The 26369-nt window shown below is 36.3% G+C and overlaps 1 protein-coding gene and 1 long non-coding RNA gene across 6 annotated transcripts in view; one reads left to right on the forward strand and one right to left on the reverse strand.

Moving 5' to 3' along the window:
• cnih3 (cornichon family AMPA receptor auxiliary protein 3) overlaps window positions 1-11994 on the forward strand; it is a 56439-nt gene extending 44445 nt beyond the window's left edge. For 2 of the 5 annotated variants that reach the window (XM_088624869.1, XM_088624870.1), the window contains exons 4-6: window positions 4874-4986; window positions 7178-7321; window positions 10911-11071. In XM_088624869.1, coding sequence (XP_088480995.1) covers window positions 4874-4986; window positions 7178-7321; window positions 10911-10938 — 285 coding nt within the window. In that variant the 3' untranslated portion in view covers window positions 10939-11071. Of the gene's footprint in view, window positions 1-4873; window positions 4987-7177; window positions 7322-10910 lie in introns of all 5 variants that reach the window. The other 3 variants (XM_088624871.1, XM_088624872.1, XM_088624873.1) reach the window with 2 other exon arrangements.
• LOC148674595 (uncharacterized) lies at window positions 960-1589 on the reverse strand. Its single transcript, XR_015935583.1, has 2 exons — window positions 1480-1589; window positions 960-1411 (listed from the first exon to the last, which is right to left on the reverse strand). It is a non-coding gene; the product is annotated as an uncharacterized LOC148674595 (long non-coding RNA).
• Window positions 11995-26369: the final 14375 nt, after the last annotated feature.

Here is a 26369-nt window from a genome sequence, read left to right on the forward strand (position 1 = left end):
CACGGCCATGGTCTCATCTCTCGGTCGACTTCCTGACGGATCTCCCGAAAAGCCATGGTAAAACTACAATCATGGTGGTCATCGACCGTTTCTCTAAAGCTGCGCATTTTGTTCCTCTTCCAGCTCTCCCATCAGCCCGGGAGATGGCAGACCTTTTTGTCCAACATGTTTTCCGCCTCCATGGCATTCCAAAGGATATTGTTTCTGACAGGGGTCCGCAGTTTATATCTAAATTTTGGAAGGCTTTCTGCCAGACCTTAGGAGCATCCTCCTCCCTCACTTCTGGTTACCACCCCGAAGCCAATGGTCAGGCGGAGAGGATTAACCAGGACCTGCTGACTTACCTCAGGTCCTATGTCTCTGCTGCCCATGATAACTGGGCTTCCCTTCTCCCCTGGGCTGAATATGCCCACAATTCTCTATATACCTCCTCCACTAATATGTCTCCGTTCCTCTGTTCACTGGGCTATCAACCCTCGCTCTTCCCCGACACTATTCCCGACTCTGATGTCCCTGCTGTTCGGGCATATTTTTCTTCCCTCCCGGAACCCTGGAAGAAGGCCAGGACTGCTCTGCTTTAGACCTCCAGGAGACAGAAAACTTCTGCTGATAGACTCCGACGCCCCTTTCCCCGTTTACGTCGAGGCCAATTCGTCTGGTTGTCATCCAAGAATATTCCACTCCAGCAACCTTCCCGTAAGCTGGGTCCTCGCTTCATTGGCCCTTTCAGAATTCTATCCCGTGTTACCCCTGTTTCTTACCGCCTAATCCCTCCCCCCCACCCTCAGGATTCACCCCAACAGAATACGTACGAGCCTGCTTCCATGTTTTCCTCTTGAAGCCTTACCACAGATCCCCACTTTCTGCTCGGCAACCTTGCCCACCTCCTCCCCAACTGATGGATGGCTTTCCCACCTATACTGTGCATAAGATCTTGGACACCCGATGGCGTAGAGGTATCCGCCAGTTTTTGATTGACTGGGAGGGTTATGGTCCAGAGGAACGTTCCTGGGTTTCTGAAGTGGATATCCTGGACCAAAACCTTATTCGAGACTTCCTTCACACCCATCCCGTGCCGGCTATCCGGTCGTCAGGAGCCGACCCTGTGGGGGGGGGTACTGTTACGCATTCCACTCGCGCCGCTCTTCCTTCTTGCATTCCCACGCGCACACCCTGTAAAACAAGCTCACGCCGCAAGTAAACGCCAATCACCTTTCTCTCCCGTCTCTATTTTAGTTCTCCTTTTTCCTCACTTCCCCGCTCACTATTGCGGATTCTCTTCAAGCTCCCTAGTGCGCGGTTACCTCTTGCGTCTCTCCGGTTTTCGATCTCCTAGTCTGCCTCTCTTAGTCTTCGGTTTCGTCTTGTGATTTGGATTGCTGCTTCCTCGTTTGTGCTTCCGTGTTCTGATCTTCTCGCCTGCTTCCTGGATTCGATTTTGCCTAGTGTTGCTTCCTGCTTGTCTCTCTGTGTGCCGACCTACTCGCCTGCCTCCTGGTTTTTGTTTTTGCCTAGCGTATCTGCTTAGTGTCATTCTCTTGTCTTGAGTCCTGCATAGGATCCTATTGCCCAAGCAGCCCTATCTTACACTTTTAGAGGGTAAAATAAAAACAGAACTGAGTCATCACTGAAAAAATGAAAATCAATGAAAAAATACAAAAGAAGTATATTTTCACTTCTTTAGCAAAGGCAAAATTTCTTTATTGGCATAATGTCTGCTCCGATTAAATGTTTTTGGTATTTTAACATAATTCTTTTATATATAATTTTCTATACAGAATATGTTGATGTTCTTTCATCAACTATTCGGATTACTAAATTGAATAGTGATTAAAATTTCCTTATGGATAAAATATTATTTTTGTTTTTGCATTTTTCTTTCTGTTTATATGTTTTTCAGAAAGGGACAAACTTGTATGGCATCAGTTTGCATTTTACAAGAGAAGTCCCAGACGTCCTCACAACTCCTCTGTAATGTTCCCGTATTGAATGTCCCAAATGAATGCTATATAATTAAAGCAAAGTGGCAGTAATTGGGGACTGTAATATGTGAGATGTCTAAGAAAAAGAAAGAAGCTGCCTGCGAATAATAGCCATTAGTCAGAAGGAGGAGGAGAAGATGCATAGAATTAAATGTGCTGCAGTGAGCTAAACTAGTGCTCTCAGTAGATAATAAAATATTTAAAGGTTCCACAGAGCATATTCTCCAGCTAGATGAGGCTTAAATGTCACAATTTAAATCAATTGTAACCTATTAAACCTTTTGATGTCTCATTGAAGCCCGTTAATGGCCAAAATAACTCTGTTATTATTGTTCCTTGACCAGCCTTAAGCTATGACCTTAATAGGTCTTGTAATAAGGCATTTCACTATTTTAGCCCAACAATGGTGCCCACCCCTTTTGCTAAATTTATGGATGCAACTTGTAACTTTTATTTATTGGTAATGAAGAACGACGAGTTAAGCATAGATGTATTCTGGAAAACTAACAAAGATATACTGGTTATATTTAATAACACCTCTCACATAACCCTTATCTTCCCCTTTTTACATTTTAGTATACAAAGTCTGAAAAATTACCCAGTGAATCACCTTGGTATTTTTGTAGTGATGGACCTCTTATTATGTTCTTATTATGTTATTACAGTATGTGAAAATATTTCTCTGGGCCGGCCAAACAGCTGGCAAATGAAATAAAAAGTGGGCAAGTTCCGAGTGTAGGTAGTAAGAATACCCATTATTGTATGTATTTATATTTTATATATATATGCTTTTTGATCGGGGAATAGTAATTGACAATGTTACTAAATTATGGTGTTTACTGTCTTCATCTTCATGGTGAAGCAATAAAAGGCAAATGTTGGGATATATTTATACGATTTCCAGTTTTAGGTGTTGTTTTTAACTATATCTCCTTTTAAACCCCGATTAAAACTTTGAAAAAATGGAAACATGGAAAAAGTTGCCCAGCCATGTTGTTGAAGATGTTACCCTGGCCTTTTTCAAGGTAATACTACTAATTTACACCTACAACTACAAATAAACAACACTATTTTGATCAATACATGAAATTATCTAATCTTGTTCTGTAATGACCAGACATACAGTAGGTTGTTTTAATTAATGAAACATTTTATTTCTGCCCTTTTTAAAGCTGAAGTGAGCATGGCTTTCCTTAACTATGTTAATGCTATCATACAGTGATAACCAGGGGGAAAGTTGGTCTTCAATGTCAGACTTTCCCATTCTCATATGGGTCTGTCAGAAGGGGGTGGTGATGTTGCAGACGAATCTAATTTTGTTCTGAGAGATTCTCTTTGAGCTACAGGGTCATGTTAAAAATAATGTAAAAAGCCTATGGCCCTGAGTTACTTAGATTGAGAGTACCCCTCAGGTTATACAATCAATTATGGCTCATTTCTGGCAGTCATCCCAGAAACCTTCCAGTTTATGAATATGGCTTTACAACCGCTAAATGGATTTAATAAGACAATCTGAGACATCTGTTTAAAATTATAAACGCACAATCAAACCTAATCTCCTAACCTAATGATTATTTTCACTATTTGAGGTTTCTAATCACCCTTTGAACAAAGGCTATGTCTTTCAAAATAAATATTTTAGTAATGTTTTGTTTCTGTATTTACATGTTAAAAGTAATGCCAAGGCTGAAATGCCAAAGCAAATTATTTAATGTATTTGTTATTGTTAAAGGAATTAAATCAAACATGGTGAAAAAAGTCCCATTGAAAATTATCTACAGCCTCATATGCAGTACTCCTATGATGTAGTCTAGCTGTCTTAGAAAAGATAAGATTAATTTTATTTTTATGGTTAATGAAAATGGAGTTTTAGTCCATTATCTAGAATTACTGAAGCTTGTTTTAGCAGAAATGTTAATGGGAACTGAAAAAAAGACTGGTTTTGCAATTATCTGTCTTGATGTTTGGTTCTGCTGTTTTTGTCTGTGTGTGAAGTAATTTAACAATACCATTATGAGAGCACAACAAGCCCTTATATAATTTAATTTACTTAGAGGGACATGCAAATAACTACCCATATTCAAAAGTATATCAAGTAAAACAAACAACTGCTGCCCAATGCCCAATGCAAACACATCCTGATAAGAGCAAAACAGCAAAAAAACATCAAAACATTATACACCACTCTTACTTCTAATTTTACTGTGTACTGTAGTAGGTCATTTTATTACTTCTAGACACCTTCATTTGACTTCTAAGAAACTGTGTCACAATGTCATCCTGCACTCTGACCCCAAGCTTCTCTCTCCCCATCTGTGTGCCTGTGTGTCTCATGGAGAGCAAGCTGGGGAATGTGAAAAGACAAATTCCAAGTGCAAGAAATTGTATATGGCTAATAAAATGCTCTTATGCCAGTCCATTCTGGTAATCCCTTTGTTAAGCTCAGAGTGATGGGGAAAAATGTGCATCTGACCCTGGTCTATGGAAATCCCATTACAACTCGTGGTCGACCTTAAGGAAGTCATTTTCAAACAGGGTGCCAACCTGTTTTGACCCTTCAGTTTTCCATTTAGTTTTATACATTCCTCAGTCTGGAAAACCTAAAGCATTCACATGCTTTTTCATTTTTGTTATGACTGGAATATGTTGAAATATAATACATACAGTACTTTGCATGTAAGGGTACATTAACTCAAGCTATAGTACATGAACTGATTTTATGTAATTTTATATAAACCTCAAAAATGAATGTGCTTTAAGACAGACTGGTGTCCTTACAGAGTACCTGTGAAGATACGCAATGTACTAAAATCAGAAAATAAAGTATTATAGAAACGTATGCATTCATGTCACTTTGAAACATAATAGTTGTGTCTCTTTCTTCTCCCTAGCTGGTGCTGCCAGAATATTCTATCCATGGCCTATTCTGTATCATGTTCCTGTGTGCTCAGGAATGGTTGACTGTAGGCTTGAACATTCCCCTTCTCTTCTACAATACATGGAGGTAGGAACTACACAAATATGCTGTGCCATCATCATTCAGTCAAAGATATTTTTTACAAGAGTGCTTCAGAACATTTTCAATGCATGTTTAGATCAGGCAGGGCCACATAAAATAATCAGAGTATTAATTGGAACATTTTTCAGCTGAAGAACCAATTTCTAGTTCGGATGAGTTGTGTCCTTCAGTTTGTTGCAACAATTCTCGCACTTTCAGCTCTAGATGTTGCTTACTGCAGCCTTGTATGCCTTAAAAGACAGGAAACAAAAACATGATATGATGTTAACTGAGGTAACAGACAAGGCAAATGCACACCAAACTCAAAGTTTCTGGTTATGTAAAGTTTAACTTATAAACTCAGAACTTTTACATCACTTAGGCCACTGGTGAATATAATAATGTGAGTATAAAATTGTACACCTTACACAAAATGGTTTATTGCACTAGTATTAAAGTACGGTTTTCACTTTAAATGCAAAAAAAATCAATTTCAACTTTAACTTTTAACCTTGTACAGGACTGCTAATATATACCCTGTACATCACCTGACCCCTTTGACTAATACATAGACACTGCATGATGCTGAGAAATAGTATTTGGATTTAATACCTGGATGCTCGTATGAACTTGAATAAGATATACTATACGTAAGACAACACAAGAAGTACAGAGCTGGTCATTCCATGTACAGTATGAGGTGTCTTTAACTTATGTTCAAGTGGAGCCCAGGGCTAACATCTTAAGGTGATTTTAGAATTCATATTCCACTGCAGTCTATTTTATACATGACAATACTTATCAAGTGCTATATAATCTTTTTTCAGCTCAACAGTATGAGAGTTTTCATACAGTATATCATTATACTGTAGATATGAATCAATTACAAGACCAAGCAAGGCCACACATTACTAATATAATGTTAAAATCATTAGTCCTTACATTAAAACCTTACATTTCACAAGGGAACATGAAGTGTTTCAGGAACACTTAAAAAAGAAAAAAAATATATGAAAATAAAATACTTAAGCAAAATCTGGAATTCCAATCAGGAACAGCAAAAGGACAAAACCTGAATTGTTGTGAGCTTTTAAAATAAAAAACATAAAACCTTTAAATGTTGATAAAATATTGCAGTGAATGCTTTATTTTTTTACTGTCAATCTTTTGAAAATTAACTAGATAATTTTTGCAAGGTTCTAATGAGATATTTTTTTAAATGTCTATGTCTCTGGGTCTCATATATAAAGTCATAGTATTAATCTCAGATTGCCAGTTTCAATTTTCAAGAGTTAGGGTTCTCAAAAATACTTAGTTGAAGTGTTCTGCCATGTCAATATGACGCATAAACACAGGCAAAGTTAAAGGCCATGTTTCAGTAGCACTATGTGGTAGAAAGCAATAAGGAGAGACTAGAATTCTAGACAAAGTAACAATGTGGACAGAATGAAAATGACTTTTTCTCAAAATACTAGTTTGTCACCATCACACCTTTGAAAAAAAAATAGATCCATCTCCCAGTCTCTTTTTGTCAGTATGTTTTCCTAACGTACTGACTGGATTTGTTTCTCAATCAATTATTGTTCTCATTTACTTGTGTCAGAGTCCTGAAACCATTGTGAGAGGATGCATACAGAAAGATGTGAAAAGATCATGGGCTTTAGAGACCATCTTTCTGTATCACCGATGTAAATGGCTGGGCATTTTCTGCATGAGATGCAGTAAATGAGGTTGCTGGATATACATGATGTCCTCTGGGTGACAGGGAATTGTCCAGAGGGGCTTTGAATGTGCATTGTATTGGATATACTGTATATTTGCAGATGATGCAGCAGATTCTGTTGAAGCGGAAAGTGTCTGGTCTAGATGGTTGCTGTGAGGTTAAGCGAGATTTATTACTAATATTATTATTAAAAATAAACATAAATATATAAACACCAATTTACAATCCTGTATAACTGTGAAAATCCACTAGGATGTAGAGGGTAAATAAATGCTCGTAGTTACCAACAGTGTTGTTAAATAGAAGGATTATGTAATGATGACTCATTATAGGACTTGATCACAAGGCTGTGGTGACATCTTGAGATTGGCATGCAGAATTACATTTTAAAAACAGGTAATAAAAAACACATATGAAACCCAAACAAATACCTTTAGATAACCTTCCCTCCACTGTCCTGATGCTTTCTGGCAGGTACTTTCACAGCCCCACAGACAGTCCTGAGTTATTATACGATCCTGCTTCAGTGATGAATGGGGATACACTGAAGTTTTGTCAAAAAGAAGCCTGGTGCAAGATGGCTTTTTATGTGCTTTCCTTCTTCTACTATCTGTACTGGTAGGTTTATTCTGTACTACTTGATTCCTATCACATGACCAATGTGCAATTTAATTTTTCCTGTTTCTAAATATATATATATTTTTATTCTGAATTGTGTTGCATGTCTGTGAATGTTGGGTTAGTGGCGGAGTCTAAAACAAAGACAAAGAGGCATCTGATACTGAACAATTCAAAATTAAATGAATGATTCATGGTATTTATCTCAAAAAGGATTCAGAAAACTTACTTTAGATTTAAATTTTGATTTACAGTGATTTTAGGGCTTGTTGTGTTGTACTTAGTGTAGCTAAATCTGATTATGTTTGCTGAAATGTATAATCTTATCCATGTAGTTGCTAGGAGCATGTCATGTCAAACATGCTTGACTCATACTTCATTCTTCAGGTGTGTGCGTAAACAATTGTGATTTTAAAAGTAATTTTTCTGTCCTATGCAGCTCTTGTTTTGAAGGATGTTTCATTTTTGTCTTGTTTCATACAAAAGGACTTACAGAAAAAAAGCGCTCTTGTGAAATCCGCAACTCTTAAATATAGTAATAATTGCTTACACTTTTTGGACTCCACTCAAAGCGCTTTACAAGTAATGGGGACTCCCCTCCACCACCACCAATGTGCAGCATCCACCTAAATATACAGTACATGGGTTGTCTGCGCCCATTTTATTGTCCGCTCTATTGTCTATTGTCTGCTCCAATTTTAATTGGAGATTTAAAATCTTGTAGATGTGGAACATTAATCATGTAGACATTTTACAAGACATAATTGGACTTCTAAACAAACAGGGAATTTAAAATTGTAGAGACTTCACACTGCTTTTACTATTTTTCATTTCTGTTTATCTACATTTTGGGTTTTTTTAACTCTGAATGCAAGGATATTTGCTTTCAACAACAAAGTAATTGTAAGTTATTGTTAAAAACCTGCTGCTGAGAGCAAACGAACATGATCAACTTTCTCACAGGTTCAGTAACTACAAGAGAAATATAAAATGTATACAAAGGTAAATGTTTTGTGCAGAGTACATGGCAAACACAACCTACCTTTTTTTACTTCACAATCAGGGAACTTTTTTTTTGCTTTTCATTATCAAGCATTGCTGTTTTGTAACAATGGGAATCACTCATTGATATGGCCAAAAATATCGCTTCATTTTAAATTGAACGGAGCCTGACATCAGTTTACAATTTATTTGACAGTAGTTTCTCCTGTAATATCAAAGTATGTGTAAATCTCCAGTGTAGACCTCATTAAAAAACAGCACAAGATATTTTTCTATGCATCCATTGGCAAAAAACAAGAGTATTTATTATATTATCTTAGCACTTTGAAGATGTAAAATACTCTCCCGGGGGGAGTTTTTTTAAGATGACCTTTATGCTTCTTCAGTGTCTGTTTGGCGCTTTTGTCGCAAGAAATCTTGTCGCCTCAGTGGTTTCAAAACATTTGAATGAAGCTGTTGAACTTTTTATAAATTACTCCTCCTTTAAATAGGCCATGGGAGTGAATATGATCTGAAAATATATCCTACACTGGTATTACTCAGTTGTCCATGCATTTTCTACATTGTTGATTATTATTTACCAGACCTACTGGTATACGCCAGAATGAAAACAAACAGTCCTTGATGAAACAAGAAGAAGCTGGCAAGTTCAATTTAGATACATGTGCTGCAGGGTGTGCTTGCAAATTGTTTAACGAAAGTGAAGATTAGTGTTTTTATTCTGCCCCAAAGACCAAGGTTAGACAGCTTTGAATGTCTTAGTTTAAAACTTAGCAGGTACAGTATATTGGCATACACTTGATACTGGGCATAGAGAAGTATTCAGTGCCAGTGGACACTGACAAATACTGTAGCTTGTCAGAATTGGGCAGGGCTTCAGCTGGCTACTTTACATACTGTACAACTTGTTATTTTCATAATCATTTAATCATTCTGTATAAAGCAAGGTTATGTGTAGTCTGTACATAATAGATCTCGCATGGCTACAGAATGTGTATTAAATCTGTGATTTGACTTTTTCTCATTAATCATCAGCATATAGATAAAACCTTCTAAATAGTGGCTTTAGTTTTGAATAAATCGAAGACATATTTGCTCTTCAGCAGTCTAAATACAGGTCCTGGATATACAGTATGTCCGGCACAATGATTGTAAAGTTGTTATGGTGAAGAATATGTAAGATGTAATTTAGGCTCTAGTTTCTGTCTGAAAAGCCACATCAGCGTGTTCATGTTTTCTGTGTAAGAGCATTTGGTGTAGATGGTCAATAAATGTGGAAGAAACTGCATCATGTCAGACCTGCAGCTGTACCAGCTGTAATTTTCTGATTTTGAAGCTAACTACAATCTATTAATAGAGACATCAGCATTGTCTGAATATGTTTTGTTGTTTTCATCTGATGTCTAGAAATCTTCACCCACAGAGGGGAACAAAGGAAGAATGAAGATTAATGGCAATAGTCTAATGGCAAACTGTTCTTGGCACCATATGTGGTAGTGCAGTAAAAAACACTAATTAAGTTGTATTTCTATTGTTTATGAAGGCAACATAAGCCTTCAGACTCATTAGCTCATCCTCAGTGGCAGGCTCTAATTTTCTTCTGTCAAATCCCTGTATAATAATCTTGGCAAAAGCAATATTACAGACTCTAGTTCTAGATGTGTGAGCATCTGCATTACAGAGTTAATGATATTCACTTTTCTTTTTATTCCTTAACACTGCTAACCAGGGTAGTCTCATTTATAGTATAATGCAAGTTCTAGTGAGTCTGTGAGAATCTGCCAGAGCTACTGTAGGCCTATCAGTGTTTTTCACACAGTGTTAAAAACATACCAGCATATGTCTATTATCTTAATGATTTATCAAGCATTAGAACAAGCATAAACTCAACATACAATGTTTAGTTCTTGTATTAATATGAATATCCCACCTCTTCAAATGTTCCAATAATGATTTTTTTAAATGGCATTATTTCATTCAGTGATTGACAATGCGCACAATTAAATGAGTACGGTCAGCATCGTGTGGGCTTGAGTTAGACTGGGTGTCTTCAGCTTGATATGCAACAACAACATCAAGTCTGTCAGACATCCGTGAGCTTGCAATGAAGCACATTCACACAAATAACACTGCAATCATCATTTCCATTCAATTACTAGCAGGAATAAAAGCATTGTTAGAGCAGGATTGGAGGAGAGCATTCACAATCGTCTTCCTCCATCTGCTAGCACAAGGGTTGATAGCAGATATATAAACAGTTATCAGATGCAATTTGGGAAACTTAAAATGTATTCGGAAAAAGCACAATCCTACAACAATGTATTGCTGGTGATCTATTCATAATGGTGTAAAATGTCATTAATTCTAGTTTAGTGGTGTCATAATTACCACATACTGTACATAACACATAAGAAATAATGCCAATCTGTTTTTCTTGTAAAACAGATGTGTTCATAAATGTGTATTGAAGTTATCAGAGTTTATTCAAAAGGCTTCTAAACAACTTTTCAATTATGTCTTCATTTAAGCCATTTGCAAATATTGTGGACTTACAGATATTTGTTTTTCTTTGTCTCTCCCCATCCAGTATGATCTACACTTTGGTAAGTTCATAACCGGTCGCAGCATCGAGGAGAAGAATTTTAAATCAGAGAATTCCCCAGGACAAAGAAATAGAAACTGTTTTCTGGAATGCCAAGAGAGAATCACATGCAAGGACCAAGAACACTTGTGGGTGCTATCTGGCTTAGCCAGAGAAATAGGCATCCTTCATTGAGAGAAAATGGTCAATGGCATTGAACAGCTATGGCATTCCAGCTTGTATCTACTTCTGTCTTTCATTCTGGACTGATGTTTTAATATAATACATCTCCACCACAGAGCCATACATACTGTATGTTACAGAATTGCACATCAATGACTCAGGCATATGATTAGGAGTCTGTATGTACAGTATGTGTTTTCCTGTAAGAATTTCATTTTCTCTGAGTTAATAGTTACAAAACCCAGAGGATCAAACAGAATCCAGGGTTTCAAACCACATGAAAAGCCTTCAATCTTGCCAGCATTATATTTTACACATGGTACATCTGATTTTTTAATGTTGAATGTTACATTTTTATCTAATTTGTATCTAGTTTATACGTTTATGCACAACCACAGGTAATCATCTTGTGAAATGTAGATCCACATATCTCTTTCTATACATATTGAAGCTCTAGTGTGCACCTTTGAAATAAAGCAGAAGGATGAGTTTGTCCAGGTTTTGTACACAGGAAGTGTTAAAAAGGAAAACGGAAATATATGGCTGATATTATCTTCTGAGAGTACAAAAAGCCACAGCATTATTATTGTCATGATCATTGTCATCATGATTCTTCTTATTCATGTAATTAAACATGCTCTCCATTTCTGTTATAAAGTAATACATTTATATCATTACCTGTTTTGTACAATGGTGTTTCTCTTTTCCGTTATGTTCACAATGAAAATATACTACTTTTCTGATTAACAATAGTTATGCAGTATTCTGTATGAAACCACCACAAAGGTTTTGGTTTACAATAATACATGTACTGTAGGTGTTCCTACTGTTTGCGGTATTTCTGTAACAACTGATTTTCTGTTGTTACATGTTTCATGGAACATCAATAAAAAATCTAATTTGAGAATTGGTTGCAATGATTTAATGCAACATGTAATATGATCTTCCAGGTTTCCTGTGATAACTAGAAAGTACTGTATTCCCTATTCTGTCCATGTTAAATAATTATTCTGTTCTTAGAATACTAGAAAAAGGTAAGTAAGTAATATTTCTGTCTATAGAATTCACTATTTGTATGGTGAAAATATAGAAAGTAAAAAAAGAGACATGGATTTGTGAACCTCGATATTTATATATTTCCCTATATTCTTTCAATGTCTACACTAAGAATTGCTTTACATATACAGTATCTTTAACTTACCTCATTTTAGATATTTGAATATTCTGATTATATAAACAGCGCATGGTCACGCTGTCAATTCTAGAAAATAGACATGAACATCAGACTGGGAATGCACGTCTTCTGCTATGTGAATAATATTAATATTTTAGCACGTTTAATAAGGTGTAGCTTTTAAGTGTGAGAATGATCAGCAGCCTCATCCTTAACCCTTATTCAAGCCCTAGCCCTACACCTAACTCCTGCACTAATCCAAACTTTCCCAGGAGGACACCACCAAAAAAGCAGACTTCAATTAAGTGGTTGAAATACTAATGCTTTTTTACATTTAGCTGAAGAAGTACAACAGCCAGTCCAAAACAATTACATGAAAATGCCCAATACTTCCACTTTCAAAGCATGCTTGATGTCATGATTTACTGTAGATGGGTCAGAAGTACATAGCTGTAACATCCCATAATGTCAAGTATATTTTGAGTATTTCATCAGGCAGGATATGGTGCCTTGCAAAAGTATTTTATACCCAATGCTGTACCTTTTTGATGAATGATAAATGAGGTATTTACATTTTCAAAAGTGAATATTTTCAATAAAAATGAGAATGGTCAAACTAGTCATTTACAGGTGAAAAATGTAAAGGCCAACAAAAATTAAAATTTTATCACCTAATAATTACTATATTAACCCTTTGAGTCAGTGGTGAAAAATCTTTGGCAGCAGTTGCAGCAGTGAGTCCTCTTGGTTAAGTCTCTACCACCTTTGCCCACTGAGATGGTGTAATTTTCAGCTGTTCTTCACTGCAAACGTACTCAACCTCTGTCAAGTTGGCTTGGGATCTTTAATAGACAGAAATTTTTAAGTGTTGGCCCAGCTTTGACCCAGCTGGGTTCAATTCCGGACCCGTGGTGCTATCTATGTGGAGTTTGTATATTCTTGCCATGTTCACGTGTGCTCCAGTTTCATCTGGGTGTTTCCAGTTTTAACGAAGAGACATACCGGTAGCTTAATTGGCTTGTTGTAAAATTGCCCATGGTGTGAGTGTGTGTTTGTGTCTGTCCTGTGACGAATGATCCCATCCAGGGTGTGCCCTGCCTTGTGCCTGTTGCTTGCTGAGATCCCCCCCGACCCTGAGTTTGATTAATCAATTAGGTCATTGATAGATAGATACTGGCCACCTTTGTGGAGAAATTGGGATATTGTTGACTCAGGGACATTTTTTCACCATTACACCTCTGTAGCTTTATCAGAGTTGGGTTGGCCTAACAGTGGCAACCCTAACACGTTTCCTCCTTGCCTGGTTGCTGAGTTTGGAGAGTCAGCCTGATCTAGGTAGTGTCTTGGTGGCACAATTCACCTTTCACTTCTTAATAATGGACTTCACCATGCTCAAAAGGATATTCAGTGTCTTTGAAACTGTTTTATAAACATCCTCATGTCTGCCTTACTTTAGCTTATTCCCTGAATAAAGATGTTTAGAAAGCTCCTTGTTCTTCATTGTTAAATCTTAGCTTGAAATTCAGTACCTGACTGAGGAATCTTACAGAGACTGGTGTATTTATTCCACAATCTAAAAATAGTAGATCACCATCTGATCTACTACTTTTGTGCATAGAAGCCATTTAACAAATTGGGTAACTTTTCAAAGTAATTTTGTGTGCCTGAGGTAATTTAGATTTACTTTAGTAGAGTGAAAACATCACGCTCTCGATATATTTAGTTTTTGAGTTTTCTTTGTATTTTTTGACATTATATTACCCATAGTAAATACATTTTAAAGTGTTCAGGCTGAGCACTCAAGGTTTGATTAGAAATATTGACTTAAAATGTCACTAAATTTACATGTGGAAATCCATGACTAACATTTACAATCTATGTTTAAAATTTTGTCTAAATAATTTCTTATGTTAGTTTTGTAGTTTGTTTCTTACATTACTGTAATTATCTTAAAGGTTCCTGTTCCTACTTAATGCCTCCTACTTATAACTTGCAGAATTGTTTGTACAGATGATTGTGATGAGAAAAGGCCTCCCTTAGCTGTCTTTTTTAAAATGCTAAATCAAGACACAAATGGACTTAATGCAATCATAAACATCACTTCATGCTGAAATAGTCTTCAGCCCATGCTTCCAAAGCTGAGACAACCACTGTGGTTATCTCTAGTGTAGTTACCCTGCCCAAAATGTGGTTCTACTTTTGCATTGTTCTGCAAATAACGGTTTGCTACTAATTTGAACTTGATAACTAACCATAGGTTTGTCCTAGACTTTGTGTTTTGTGTAGTTTCCTGAATTTGGCTCTATGTGTAAAATAATAGTTTTGTGATTGACATTTATTGAAAAAATATGTTAATACGATTTTATGTAAAGCTGAATTATTACAGTCTACTTAGAAAATATACTTTTGCATGCAAAGATAGGGCAAACAGCTTCAGAAATTAACCTTGATTTTCTTTAGAAATGACTACTAAAGGGTGATAAATGATTAACTGTAACACTTTAGTTGCGTGTGAATGTTTTATTTCATAGTAAATTATCCTAATTATAATTCTAGTATTTATTAGGGATATGTGGTAATTCAGTACTCCTTAACAATAAATCTTAGATATTGACTACCAATATAGTAATGATTTTCTTTTACATTCAGTTGTCAAAAAGACATAAGAGACCTGTAAAGACTTGGTTTATAGTTTATTTATAGTTCATGCTAACAATTGACGATGAGTTGTGCCTTACGTATTAAACTGTCTCCATGGTAAACCCTATCAATACCCTAATTAACCCTAATTAATACAGAGGTCACAAAAAATATTCATTTTCTGGAGGAAACAGCTTGTAGTGATTTTCAAAGCATGCAACGCAGTATGATGTTGTCTCAGATTTTAATTTTGATTTTATGGATATCCTTTTTTGTATTTATTTTACTAACTTTGTAACTTGTGTCATTTTATTTATGTCTGAACTTCTTTTTTATTTTTGCTTTTAAATGCACAAACCATTTGACTTAAATGTTCTAACCTGTAATAGAATTATATTTTTAATGTCTCTGTTGTTTTGTGAGGATCCATTGAGGGAAAATAACTGTTTAACAAAATACCTTTTTAACAAAAGCGTCAAAAAATAATTATTTTAAAAGCTGCTGGGCTCCTATTAGATCAAGATCTAAAATAAGGTGTAAGGGATCCAAGTGATGAGGTATGAGGATCCCATGCAGATGAAGGAGAATGTACAGTGCCTTGCGAAAGTATTCGGCCCCCTTGAACTTTTCAACCTTTTGCCACATTTCAGGCTTCAAACATAAAGATATAAATTTTATTTTTTTATTTTATGTGAAGAATCACCAACAAGTGGGACACAATTGTGAAGTGGAACGAAATCTATTGGATTTTTGAAACTTTTTTAACTAATAAAAAAATGAAAAGTGGGGCGTGCAAAATTATTCGGCCCCTTTACTTTCAGTGCAGCAAACTCACTCCAGAAGTTCAGCGAGGATCTCTGAATGATCCAATGTTGTCCTAAATGACTGATGGGGATAAATAGAATCCACCTGTGTGTAATCAAGTCTCTGTATAAATGCACCTGCTCTGTGATAGTCTCAAGGTTCTGTTGAAAGCGCAGAGAGCATCATGAAGACCAAGGAACACACCAGGCAGGTCCGTAATACTGTTGTGGAGAAGTTTAAAGCCGGATTTGGATACAAAAAGATTTCCCAAGCTTCAAACATCCCAAGGAGCACTGTGCAAGCGATCATCTTGAAATGGAAGGAGTATCAGACCACTGCAAATCTACCAAGACCTGGCCGTCCCTCTAAACTTTCAGCTCAGACAAGGAGAAGACTGATCAGAGATGCAGCCAAGAGGCCCATGATCACTCTGGATGAACTGCAGAGAACTACAGCTGAGGTGGGAGAGTCTGTCCATAGGACAACAATCAGTCTTACACTGCACAAATCTGGCCTTTATGGAAGAGTGGGAAGAAGAAAGCCATTTCTCAAAGATATCCATAAAAAGTCTCGTCTAAAGTTTGCCACAAGCCACCTGGGAGACACCCCAAACATGTGGAAGAAGGTGCTCTGGTCAGATGAAACCAAAATCGAACTTTTTGGCCACAATGCAAAACGATATGTTTGGCGTAAAAGCAACACAGCTCATCACCCTCAACACACCATCCCCACTGTCAAACATGGTGGTGGCAGCATCATGGTTTGGGCCTGCTTTTCTTCAGCAGGGACAGGGAAGATGGTTAAAATTGAGGGGAAGATGGATGCAGCCAAATACAGGACCATTCTGGATGAAAACCTGTTGGAGTCTGCAAAAGACCTGAAACTGGGATGGAGATTTATCTTCCAACAAGACAATGATCCCAAACATACAGCAAAATCTACAAAGGAATGGTTCACAAATAAACGTATCCAGGTGTTTGAATGGCCAAGTCAAAGTCCAGACCTGAATCCAATCGAGAATCTGTGGAAAGAGCTGAAAACTGCTGTTCACAAACGCTCTCCATCCAACCTCACTGAGCTCGAGCTGTTTTGCAAGGAAGAATGGGCAAGAATTTCAGTCTCTCGATGTGCAAAACTGATAGAGACATACCCCAAGCGACTTGCAGCTGTAATCGCAGCAAAAGGTGGCTCTACAAAGTATTACCGCAAGGGGGCCGAATGATTTTGCACGCCCCACTTTTCATTTTTTTATTAGTTAAAAAAGTTTCAAAAATCCAATAGATTTCGTTCCACTTCACAATTGTGTCCCACTTGTTGGTGATTCTTCACATAAAATAAAAAATTTATATCTTTATGTTTGAAGCCTGAAATGTGGCAAAAGGTTGAAAAGTTCAAGGGGGCCGAATACTTTCGCAAGGCACTGTAGATACTGAAACAGGTGTCCAATCCAAAACGTTAGACGAGCTCGTGGTCAAAAAGCAAAAGGAAGTCCAAAAGCCGAACGATACCGAGACAAGTGTCCAATCCAAAACGATAGGCAAGTTCATGGTCAAAAAGCAAAAAGGAGTTCTGTAACTAAAAGAAGTATAGCAAGAGGGTTTCAAACAAAGGCGAGGTAGGAGCTCTCTAGGAGAGGAATCAATACCGAGCAGCGAGAAGTGAGTTAGGATGGTTTAACCCGCTGCTGGCACTGGTTAGCTCTTTTATGGGTTGATCTCTGCTGGCTGGTGGTCATGACATAAGGTTTCATTCATGTTTCTGTCTTATCCTAGATGTTTGGAATAACTTTATAATTGAACTTCATACAGTATATTATTTTCTATTGTTTGAAGACCTTTTTCAGATCTCCTTCAGCTACTGTCTGTAGGGACCATATTGACGGATATAACGTGGGTTAGATCATTTAGATGTATCATTATATCATACGTTTCTCAGCCCTAGAAAAAGGTTGTTATTCTTCTCTGGACTTTTTCTATAGAGTTTTGTTTTTATTATTTTTATAGTGTGGTGATATGACTGATATATTGTATGTCAGATGCATTGTACAAATTCTCTCTGGATTTGGATTGGGCTCTTTGCTATGGACTCAAGTATAATATTAGTCCTCTGAATATCCTCTCCAGGATGTTAGTTGATGACAATGATTGTTCCTTTGCATGACTTAATTTCTGTGCCATTTGGGTTCTTCTGGGTCTTTTCAGAGACCAAATTTACAGTTCCGGTAAACAGCAAAAGGCATTTGATATGTAATTAATCTTTACTTTTCTTCAAAATATTCTAAAGTGGCAATTGTTATGCTAATACTGATTCATGATTTTGTGTTAACTCTAAGGATAGGAAAATGTACAGATAAGGATTGAATGTTCAATTTGGGATGTTGTAATTAGCAGTGTAGCATGAGGAATGTGTTGGGAACACAGCTGTTCCTGATTTGCGTAAATAGTTAGGTACAGTTAGTAAACTACTTTGATTCATGAACAATGCCAAAATAAGAGTATACTGTACCGCATACTACGGAAAATGTAAAGGAAATACAAAAATACTTAGGACAAACAACTGAAAGATTGCATTTAATCTTGACAAGAATATGGTGTAACATTTTTAGTAGCAGAATCAAACTATTGATATAAGATGGAAAATACTGAGCTTTGAAGACGATACCTAAAAAAGGTTTAGGTGTCTATGTTTTTAATCTTTAAAATCAACATTTTAATCTTCTGGACAACATGGGAAAGCAAACAAAAAAGTCAAAAGGAATTTTAGCATATATATTTAAAACTGTAAGAATTCAATCAGTGCCATGTTAAAAATATGTAGTACATTGCAGCTCATTTAGAATATTGCATTCAACTTGAGCCCCCCACTACAAAAAGTATATTGTGATTCTAGAATTGGTTCAAGCAAGAATAACCAGATACATTAGCATGTATTCATTCCTCTAGACTAAGTTGGAGCATTTTTAGTCCTAAATAGACAAATATACAGTATGAAATAATTTCATCCAAGTATTCAGAGTATTCAGATAAAAGTCAACGTATTGAACTTCAGAACCAAGAGTGAAACTCAAACCAGAGGATAGAAAATACTAGGAAATACATTTAACACTATTCAATGAGATCCATAGGTCTCTTAGCTGCTTATAATCAGATGAGCTAGATGAGTAAAAAGGCCTCCTCTCTTTTGTCACCTTTCTTATATTCTATAAGCTATATTTGCTTTATGGTAAACGGATGACATATGTAAGGTGATGTTTTTCAGTGCTTTGCTTTGTGTTTCTGTTGCCTTTAAATATTGAAATGGATCATAGTCCACAATGATCCAGATCTTGATATTGAACATTAATTATATAAAGTGTAAATCCCTGATACACAGAAGTGTCAATCACTTACAGTATAACAAATTATATTTTGAATTAAGCTTACGTCGGTCATGGTGTGATTCTCTTAGCACCAATTTATTATTTCACTGTTGTGGTATTTAAAATAAGTCAGTATAAGATAATCAGTTGTACACATCTTGTCTTTTTTCGGATGCAGACAATAACTGATTACATGTAATTGAGTGAATGTCTTCAAACTCAAAAGTTAGGCATGTGATCCCTCATAAACTAACCTGTGTTGAAGAGATTAATATTATGGTCTGCAAGTTCTATATTGGTATTTTGTTCTGTTTCCCTGTATATATTTGCAAAAAATAAAATGCACCGGTGTCTCTATATACAGTATGTATGTTTCTTTCCATTTTTTACTTACATTATTGTAAAACTTCCATTTCCATAAATCAGATACTGTTTTTCCAAGAACATACTCCAAACAGTGTGGAAGCAATCCACAGAGGTTGACTATTAAGAAACCTTGAAGGGTAACATCTGCATTTCTACCCAGGGTACCAGAGCTACAATATGATAATAACCTTACATTCCCTTTCAGACAAGGTAATTGGGTATAAAGACTACTCAATCCGTCACGCAACAGGAGAGTGAACAGCCAACAGGAGATTGTGGTGATGGAGAGCCAGCAAATGACTCAGAAGCTGGCCATTACTTTTGACAAACATGGAAGAAGAAGCCCATGTTGCAACTAAGATGTGGTATTCAATTGATGGGATGGATCCAGAAAGCTAAACAGGTGAGCCTAAAGGCCACCACGAGTTTGGAGACCTCTATTGTCCACCTAGCCTGCTGGTACCTGCACATGGCACCTGACCCCTGAAAGGCACAAAAAGTTGCTTTGGTAGTATGAACAGCATGGAGGCACTGACCTACAGAGTAATTTTCCCCTGTTGTAATGGCCAGGAGGAAGGCTGTCTTCAGTGAGAGGAAGCACACATCCACACACTAAAGAGGCTAAAAATGAGGTTGCAACAGGTCTTCCAAGACCACCAAGATATTCCCACGGTGGCACTGCAACACTGCACAGTGGGTCAACCTCCATTGCCTTTCAGAGGAATTAGGAGAACAAGTGCTTAAAACCTCTGTTCTCCATCTTGAAACAGGCGGATATGGTCTGATATGGCATACCCAGAGAGGGGACACAGCCTTCCCATTTTCAAGCACCTCCTGGGAAATACAAAAAGGACAGTTGACAATGGGAAGTAAACAGGATCCCAGTCCCAGTCGCACTTTCTCCATGTATAGGAATATTGTTGCCTGGAAAAATTCTGTGCAAGTATCACCACTGCACCTCAAAGGCCAAGACCAATCAAACACCACTATTCAAAAGCCAAATCCATAACTGTAGAATGAGACAAAGACCTTGACAGATAGATAATAAGCGCACCAAACATTACCACACCACTCAATACAGCATTAGCCCATAACTGAGCCCCATCACTGCATGGAGCACACATTTTGTTCTAGTATTTGCTTTTGAGATGCTGACTAACTTCATAAAGCACCAAGAGCTTGATTACCACAGCACTTTAAGGTTTCACTTCTTCATCTTGGACCTGTTCCTTTATACTGTTTCAACAAAGATTATTTAAGGAAAAGTTGCTGTTGGAGGATTTTAGATCATGTGTCATTATTTAGTAAACAAAAAAAGTGTTTATGTCTTTAGAACTCTATTTTTTTACCTGGAAATTAAATAAAAGTCACAATGTCTGAGATTAAAATGTATTTTTAGGCTCAGAATTAATCCAATGTTTGAGACACCTGTGAAATAAAAAAAAGACTCTTTGTTGCTTGTTTCCATTAATTTTCAATAGCAAAATATCCACTCAATATGCACTCATTTAATAGTTATTTTGTATTGCTGGGAAAATCTGCTCCCAAGAAAAGAGCAGACTGGTACAGAAAGTGAATTAAACAAAAATGCAATCCCACAGATACAGTAATATTACTTCTCTGACATGTTTAAATAAAAGGAATATAAAGAACTTGCAGAAAGACAATTCAATTGTCCTTAAATTGAATTAGCAAAAAGCTAAGAAAGCACTATTAATTGTAGTTCAAGCAGGTAGCTGCGTCAGCATGCGTAGGCTGCAAAGGAACAGGTAATGGGTTTATTCCATGCTGAAAACAAAAGAAAGTAAACACAATGTTTCGGCCGTGGAGCATTCTTCAGGTGTGAACTATTAATTATTAATTAATTTACATGATTAATTGTAGATTGAAAATAGCCCTTGAGTCACTGAAGCAAATGTCATTAGCTATCAGTGAAATTCTGTATTTCAAAGAATCCAAGGAGTCATATCATAAATATAATATTTCAGTTTTTTTTTAAATGAAAGAAGTTGAGAACAACCAGATTAATGAAAACAGTAGCACCCACAATGTAGCATTGGATTCCTTTCTGTCTCTTTTACTGAAGAACAGTCTTCATACTGTACATGTACCTCAATAAAATGGTCACTTTTAAAGCTATAATTTCTGATTAGACTTACCATTAAAGTTTCACCAATACAAAACAGTTATAATTAATAAGTGAATATCAATCACAGGGTTATCCCCAATGATACGTTAAACAGAAGCCTGCATTCAGAGTGCAGAACTGATCTTCACCTACAGTATTGGTAACGTTGGTGAGTTCTTAAGGCAAATTAATATAATTGAACTTTTCTATTAAAAAACAGCCCTTAATGTACTTTTTCTAATTAGCTGAAATTTAAGTTGCTACCTCTCATGAAATGTTGCCAAGGTAGCTTTCAACAGCTTTTTGTTTAATTTCTTTACCATGGATTCCCATGACGTATGTCACACATTTCCACATTTCTCTGTGATTTACCATGTTTTCTTGGTATCTCGTAGGACTTTACTTTAACTATAGCATATAGCAATACAATGTCATGAACCCCTGCCTCTCTTGCTTTTTCTAACGGTGTGAGTCAATGTCCTTACTCCCAGATATCCTACCTTGGGAAAAGCTGCCAAACATTATGAGGTCAGAAAACTGTGGTCGCAACCTCCCAGCGGCCGAGAGGGAACCTGTCAGATTACCACTCTATCCTCAGTACAGCAGACATCCATCTTGTCAACTTGCATTATCCATACTTCCACCAGAGTGGGATTTCACTAGCTCTTATTTCTCGCTTCTTTTCCTGATGTTAAGTGCATCTGGCTTTTTTTTCCCTACTGCGGCTCTTTTTTATGAGACATTCCTATTGCTGGTGGGTTTTCTTTGCTTGTTTTGTCACTGACCTATTTACATTTCATTCCTATAGCATTCGAATACTCATTACCCCTGCAAAGAGCCCTCAGTGATCATTCTGGACTGCTCGAAGAAAGTTTAAATTGTTTCCAAAGCATACTGCAAATGGCAAAGGCCTAGCACAGCTGGAATTATTCTTCAAGTGACATGTTCACAGAGGCTTTTAGATAATAAGTGCCAATGTTCACAATGCATTAGTTCAGCAGACCTTCTCCTTTTTCTGGTAACACTAATTAAAGCTATTTAGAGTCTAGCTCAATCTGAAATTAATGTTTTGTCTTGCTGAAGCTGCATTACAATTCTGCTGTTTGTTCTCAGGATATCCCCACACAGATGTACAGAACTGTAGGTAGAATGAAGCAGAGTCAATGCAGCAAGCCCCATGACAGAATGCAACATACAGTAATGCACAAAACCTTTACCTTTTACACAGTACCCTGCTGAGTGCTTTACATTATTTTGTTGTTATCTGTACAAAGCCATAAAAGTATCATTTAACTAAATAAATTCGTTACTGCCTCTCCCCTCTTAAAAACAGTGACTATGCACTTCACTTGCACATTTATCTTGCATCTGTTCCATATGACCAAAATATTAATTAAAATGTTATTAAAAGCAGGACGTAGAGGTGATTGTGGCTTTTTTTTTAATTTAAAAGTCTTGAACTCATTTTTATTTTTTTATTTGTTGTCTTTTGCCAACATTTTTCCTCTGTAGCATTTACTCTGAACTGTGAAAGGTACCAGTACGTCATACATTTCTCTTTCATTACTTACTTTGGAATTTGAGAGGAGCTGGAGTAAACGTTTGGCACACTATGTGTGGCAGAAAACAATTACTCTTTAAAACTCTTTAAAATGGAGATAATTTCCTTGTCTCCATTGTCACATAACATTATGATCACTTCTCATGAGATGTTTTTCCAAAGGTTTTAAAGAGTTCACTTTAGACTTCAGCCAGTGCTGATCCAGCACTGATCCCAAGGCAACACTGGTTTCAAGTGCACTGCAATGTCCTCTATAGTCTGTACGTATGCCCTCCAGATCACTTTTCTTTTATCAGAGACAGAATAACCTGAGCAAACAATGGCTTCTCAGAGAAAGATAAAGGGAAAAAGTACTCGTCTTTTCATCCCTAGTGGCTGGAAGTGTGACATGTTTATGCATGATTTCTTCTCTAAGGTTTATAATTACCAAAAGTGATCTAGGATTAAACTTTGCTATTATGTTAATATCAACTTATCTTGTCTTCAAGTACATACTGTGTTAATATGCTAAAATGCTATAAACAATTCTCCAGGACTCAAGTGTTTGAAAACATTTTATTTTTTTTATCTAACAGTAGAAATCTCTATCATTTATTTTTTTTTCAATGTAAGCTAGTCAGAAGTCCACTGTTAGCTCCTTTTTCAGATCACTTTTATTCACTTCTGTTCTCATAGTGATGAGCAATATTTGGCTTCACCTCTCTAATGTGTCTTATGTGTAACACTATAACACTTCTGTAATATAAATTTGTGCTAATAAGAAAAGGGTTCCTACTTTATTTATATATCCAGGAATTGTATTAATTGCAGTTTTGTTCCTTCAGCTGACATAAATTGAACCATTGAGGAGAATCACTGTAGACAGGCCTTAATGGACTTAAAATGAAGAGCACAATTCTCACTGAAAACACCAGTGTCTGTAACATCAAGCACTAGCCCTCTTAAGTTTTTTGTTCCGGAGCAAAAAGTAATTGTATATTTAAAGGTATGCATCCAGCATGAGCCAAATTAGGGGTGGAAAAGCAAAAGAGAGACTTTAGATGAAAAAAACAACACATTTTACAATGGCTTAAAACACTGTCCCCCTGTCACTTCTTTTGACGCTTGTTTTACTGCAGGGAGAAGAAAAGACCTGCAGCAAATTCCTAAGGACTTTCAGACGCTGTGCTGATTCATGAAAGGTAAAGATGCTGCTGAACATCTCATCTATCATTAACAAAGAATTTAAAGGCTCATCTTGAAAGAATCTTCCTCCCAATCCTACATCTTTAGTTAATATTTAGGAACAAATCAGCTTTGTACTGTATACCAAAGTAAAAAAGCCATTTTCATTTGGTAATAAAATGAATCTCTTGATTAGAAATGGAAAACTAAAAACTATTGTGCTGAACAATAAATCCTATCCTACACTACCGATTCAACAGACTTGCAGAACTTTTACTTAAACATAATTTGACAATTATAGTCTGAAAGCATTCATCACGGTAAAGCATAAGGCAAATAAAAATGTAGCAGGTGAACTTTCAATCAATGTGATTACCACTGAAGTCATAACGTCTTTTGCAACACAACTATTTAAAAAAAGTTATACTATAACATGGCCAAATCAATGTACAATGAAGAATAAAATGTGCTTCTTTTTATCTGTAAGTAAATATAGTTGTTTAAAAATGTCAACAATCAAGAGACAGAGTGTGAAAAGCATAAACATTTTTTTCATTTTCCTTTTTCCTTTATTCTGAATTTCCTGACTTAAAATGGAGCACACATTGAACTAGAGTCTAAAGCTTTGAAAGCTATACTTGTTTCTTTTTACTTGGACCTTAAGAAACCTTAGAAATAAAACTTATTAATGGATTCAAATTCTGACAATACCCCATAGCCACAAAATTCATATTTTTGTGGAAAAAAATTAATATTATCAGTCCAGCTCAGTAATTAAACCACAACATACTACATTTTGCTTAAGGAAACATATTCTGAAACTGAAGCTGAGACTTTAGGAAACTTCCTCTAAATCAGTAAGAAATATACTGTAAATCAAGAGAAATAAAAAGGTATTTTTGATTGGTACAATCATGTCACATTATGTGATGTTTCCATTTATAAACACATAAAAAGTAGGATAATAATTAAAATATTATGTATAAAACTAGGTTATTCACTAATTCATGTGTAATAAATATTGTTTTTAAGCTATATTTACCCAAATGGATTCCTCAGGTATTTTCCTAGAACACACATGCTGTCAAGTTGTAAATCTGCAGTGAATGGATTCATTTAATATGCAATTGTCACAGGCTCCGCACAAAGCTTCTCTTCTGTTTAGCCTGGAAGTTCATCATTAAAAACCCTCACTGGGTTCTTGGAAAAGAGAAGTCCTGATTAAGACTGTCAATGCCACACACAAAATAAATACTGTAAATACTGAACCAGCAATTCACAGCAATATACTGTACTGTATGCAGCATGTCAATAGGGAACCAGAAGTTCTTCCTCTCTGGAGCTCAGTCTTACACCTGTCATACGAGAAACTGGAGTTTCTTAAAGGTCCACTTACATAATAACCAACCCAGATGTTGTCTTGTGAGTTGGATCATTTGACTTTGCAGTAACATGTGTTTGTCTTGTCCCTAAGACAAAGGTTCAGACCAAGGCAAAGGCCTGCTCAGCTATGTTATGATGTTAGCAACATCATAAAAAACTCCAAGGGGTAGAACACATTGGTCCTAAAAGACATGACAGACTATCCAATGAGTGCCCAAGTATACTAACTTGTTTATTGTATTTTGTTCATGTCTCAAGATGCCGTCAAGTTGAATGTGTTTTATAAAATCTGCATGAAGAATAGTATAAAAATGTCAAGTAAGAAAAAATGCACAGAGAAGAAGTAAAAAGAACACAGAGGAGGATTTTTAATATTGGCAGGAGGATTTCAGCACATCAGCTTACTCTCTAGTGTGTCCTGCATTATACTTTGAAGTAAATTCCTCTTGACAACACCGTAACAGAAAATCTGGAAAAGGTCAATCAATGACAAACACGAAGGTATACAGTATACTGTATTTTGGCAATTTTATTGATTAGATCATGAATCAATATAGAACCTCACAGTGCCTTCTTCCTTTCTTTCTTTCTTACCAAAAACCCAAACACACATTGAAAATCTACCTCTACCATACATGTCAAAAGCTCACTCCCCATAATTTCTATCCCTTTATTTTATTCTGTTGATGCATATTTTTGCACCT

Source organism: Lepisosteus platostomus, chromosome 3 (assembly GCF_059453375.1).
Source record: "Lepisosteus platostomus isolate fLepPlt1 chromosome 3, fLepPlt1.hap1, whole genome shotgun sequence".
NCBI classification, from domain to species: Eukaryota; Metazoa; Chordata; class Actinopteri; order Semionotiformes; family Lepisosteidae; genus Lepisosteus; species Lepisosteus platostomus.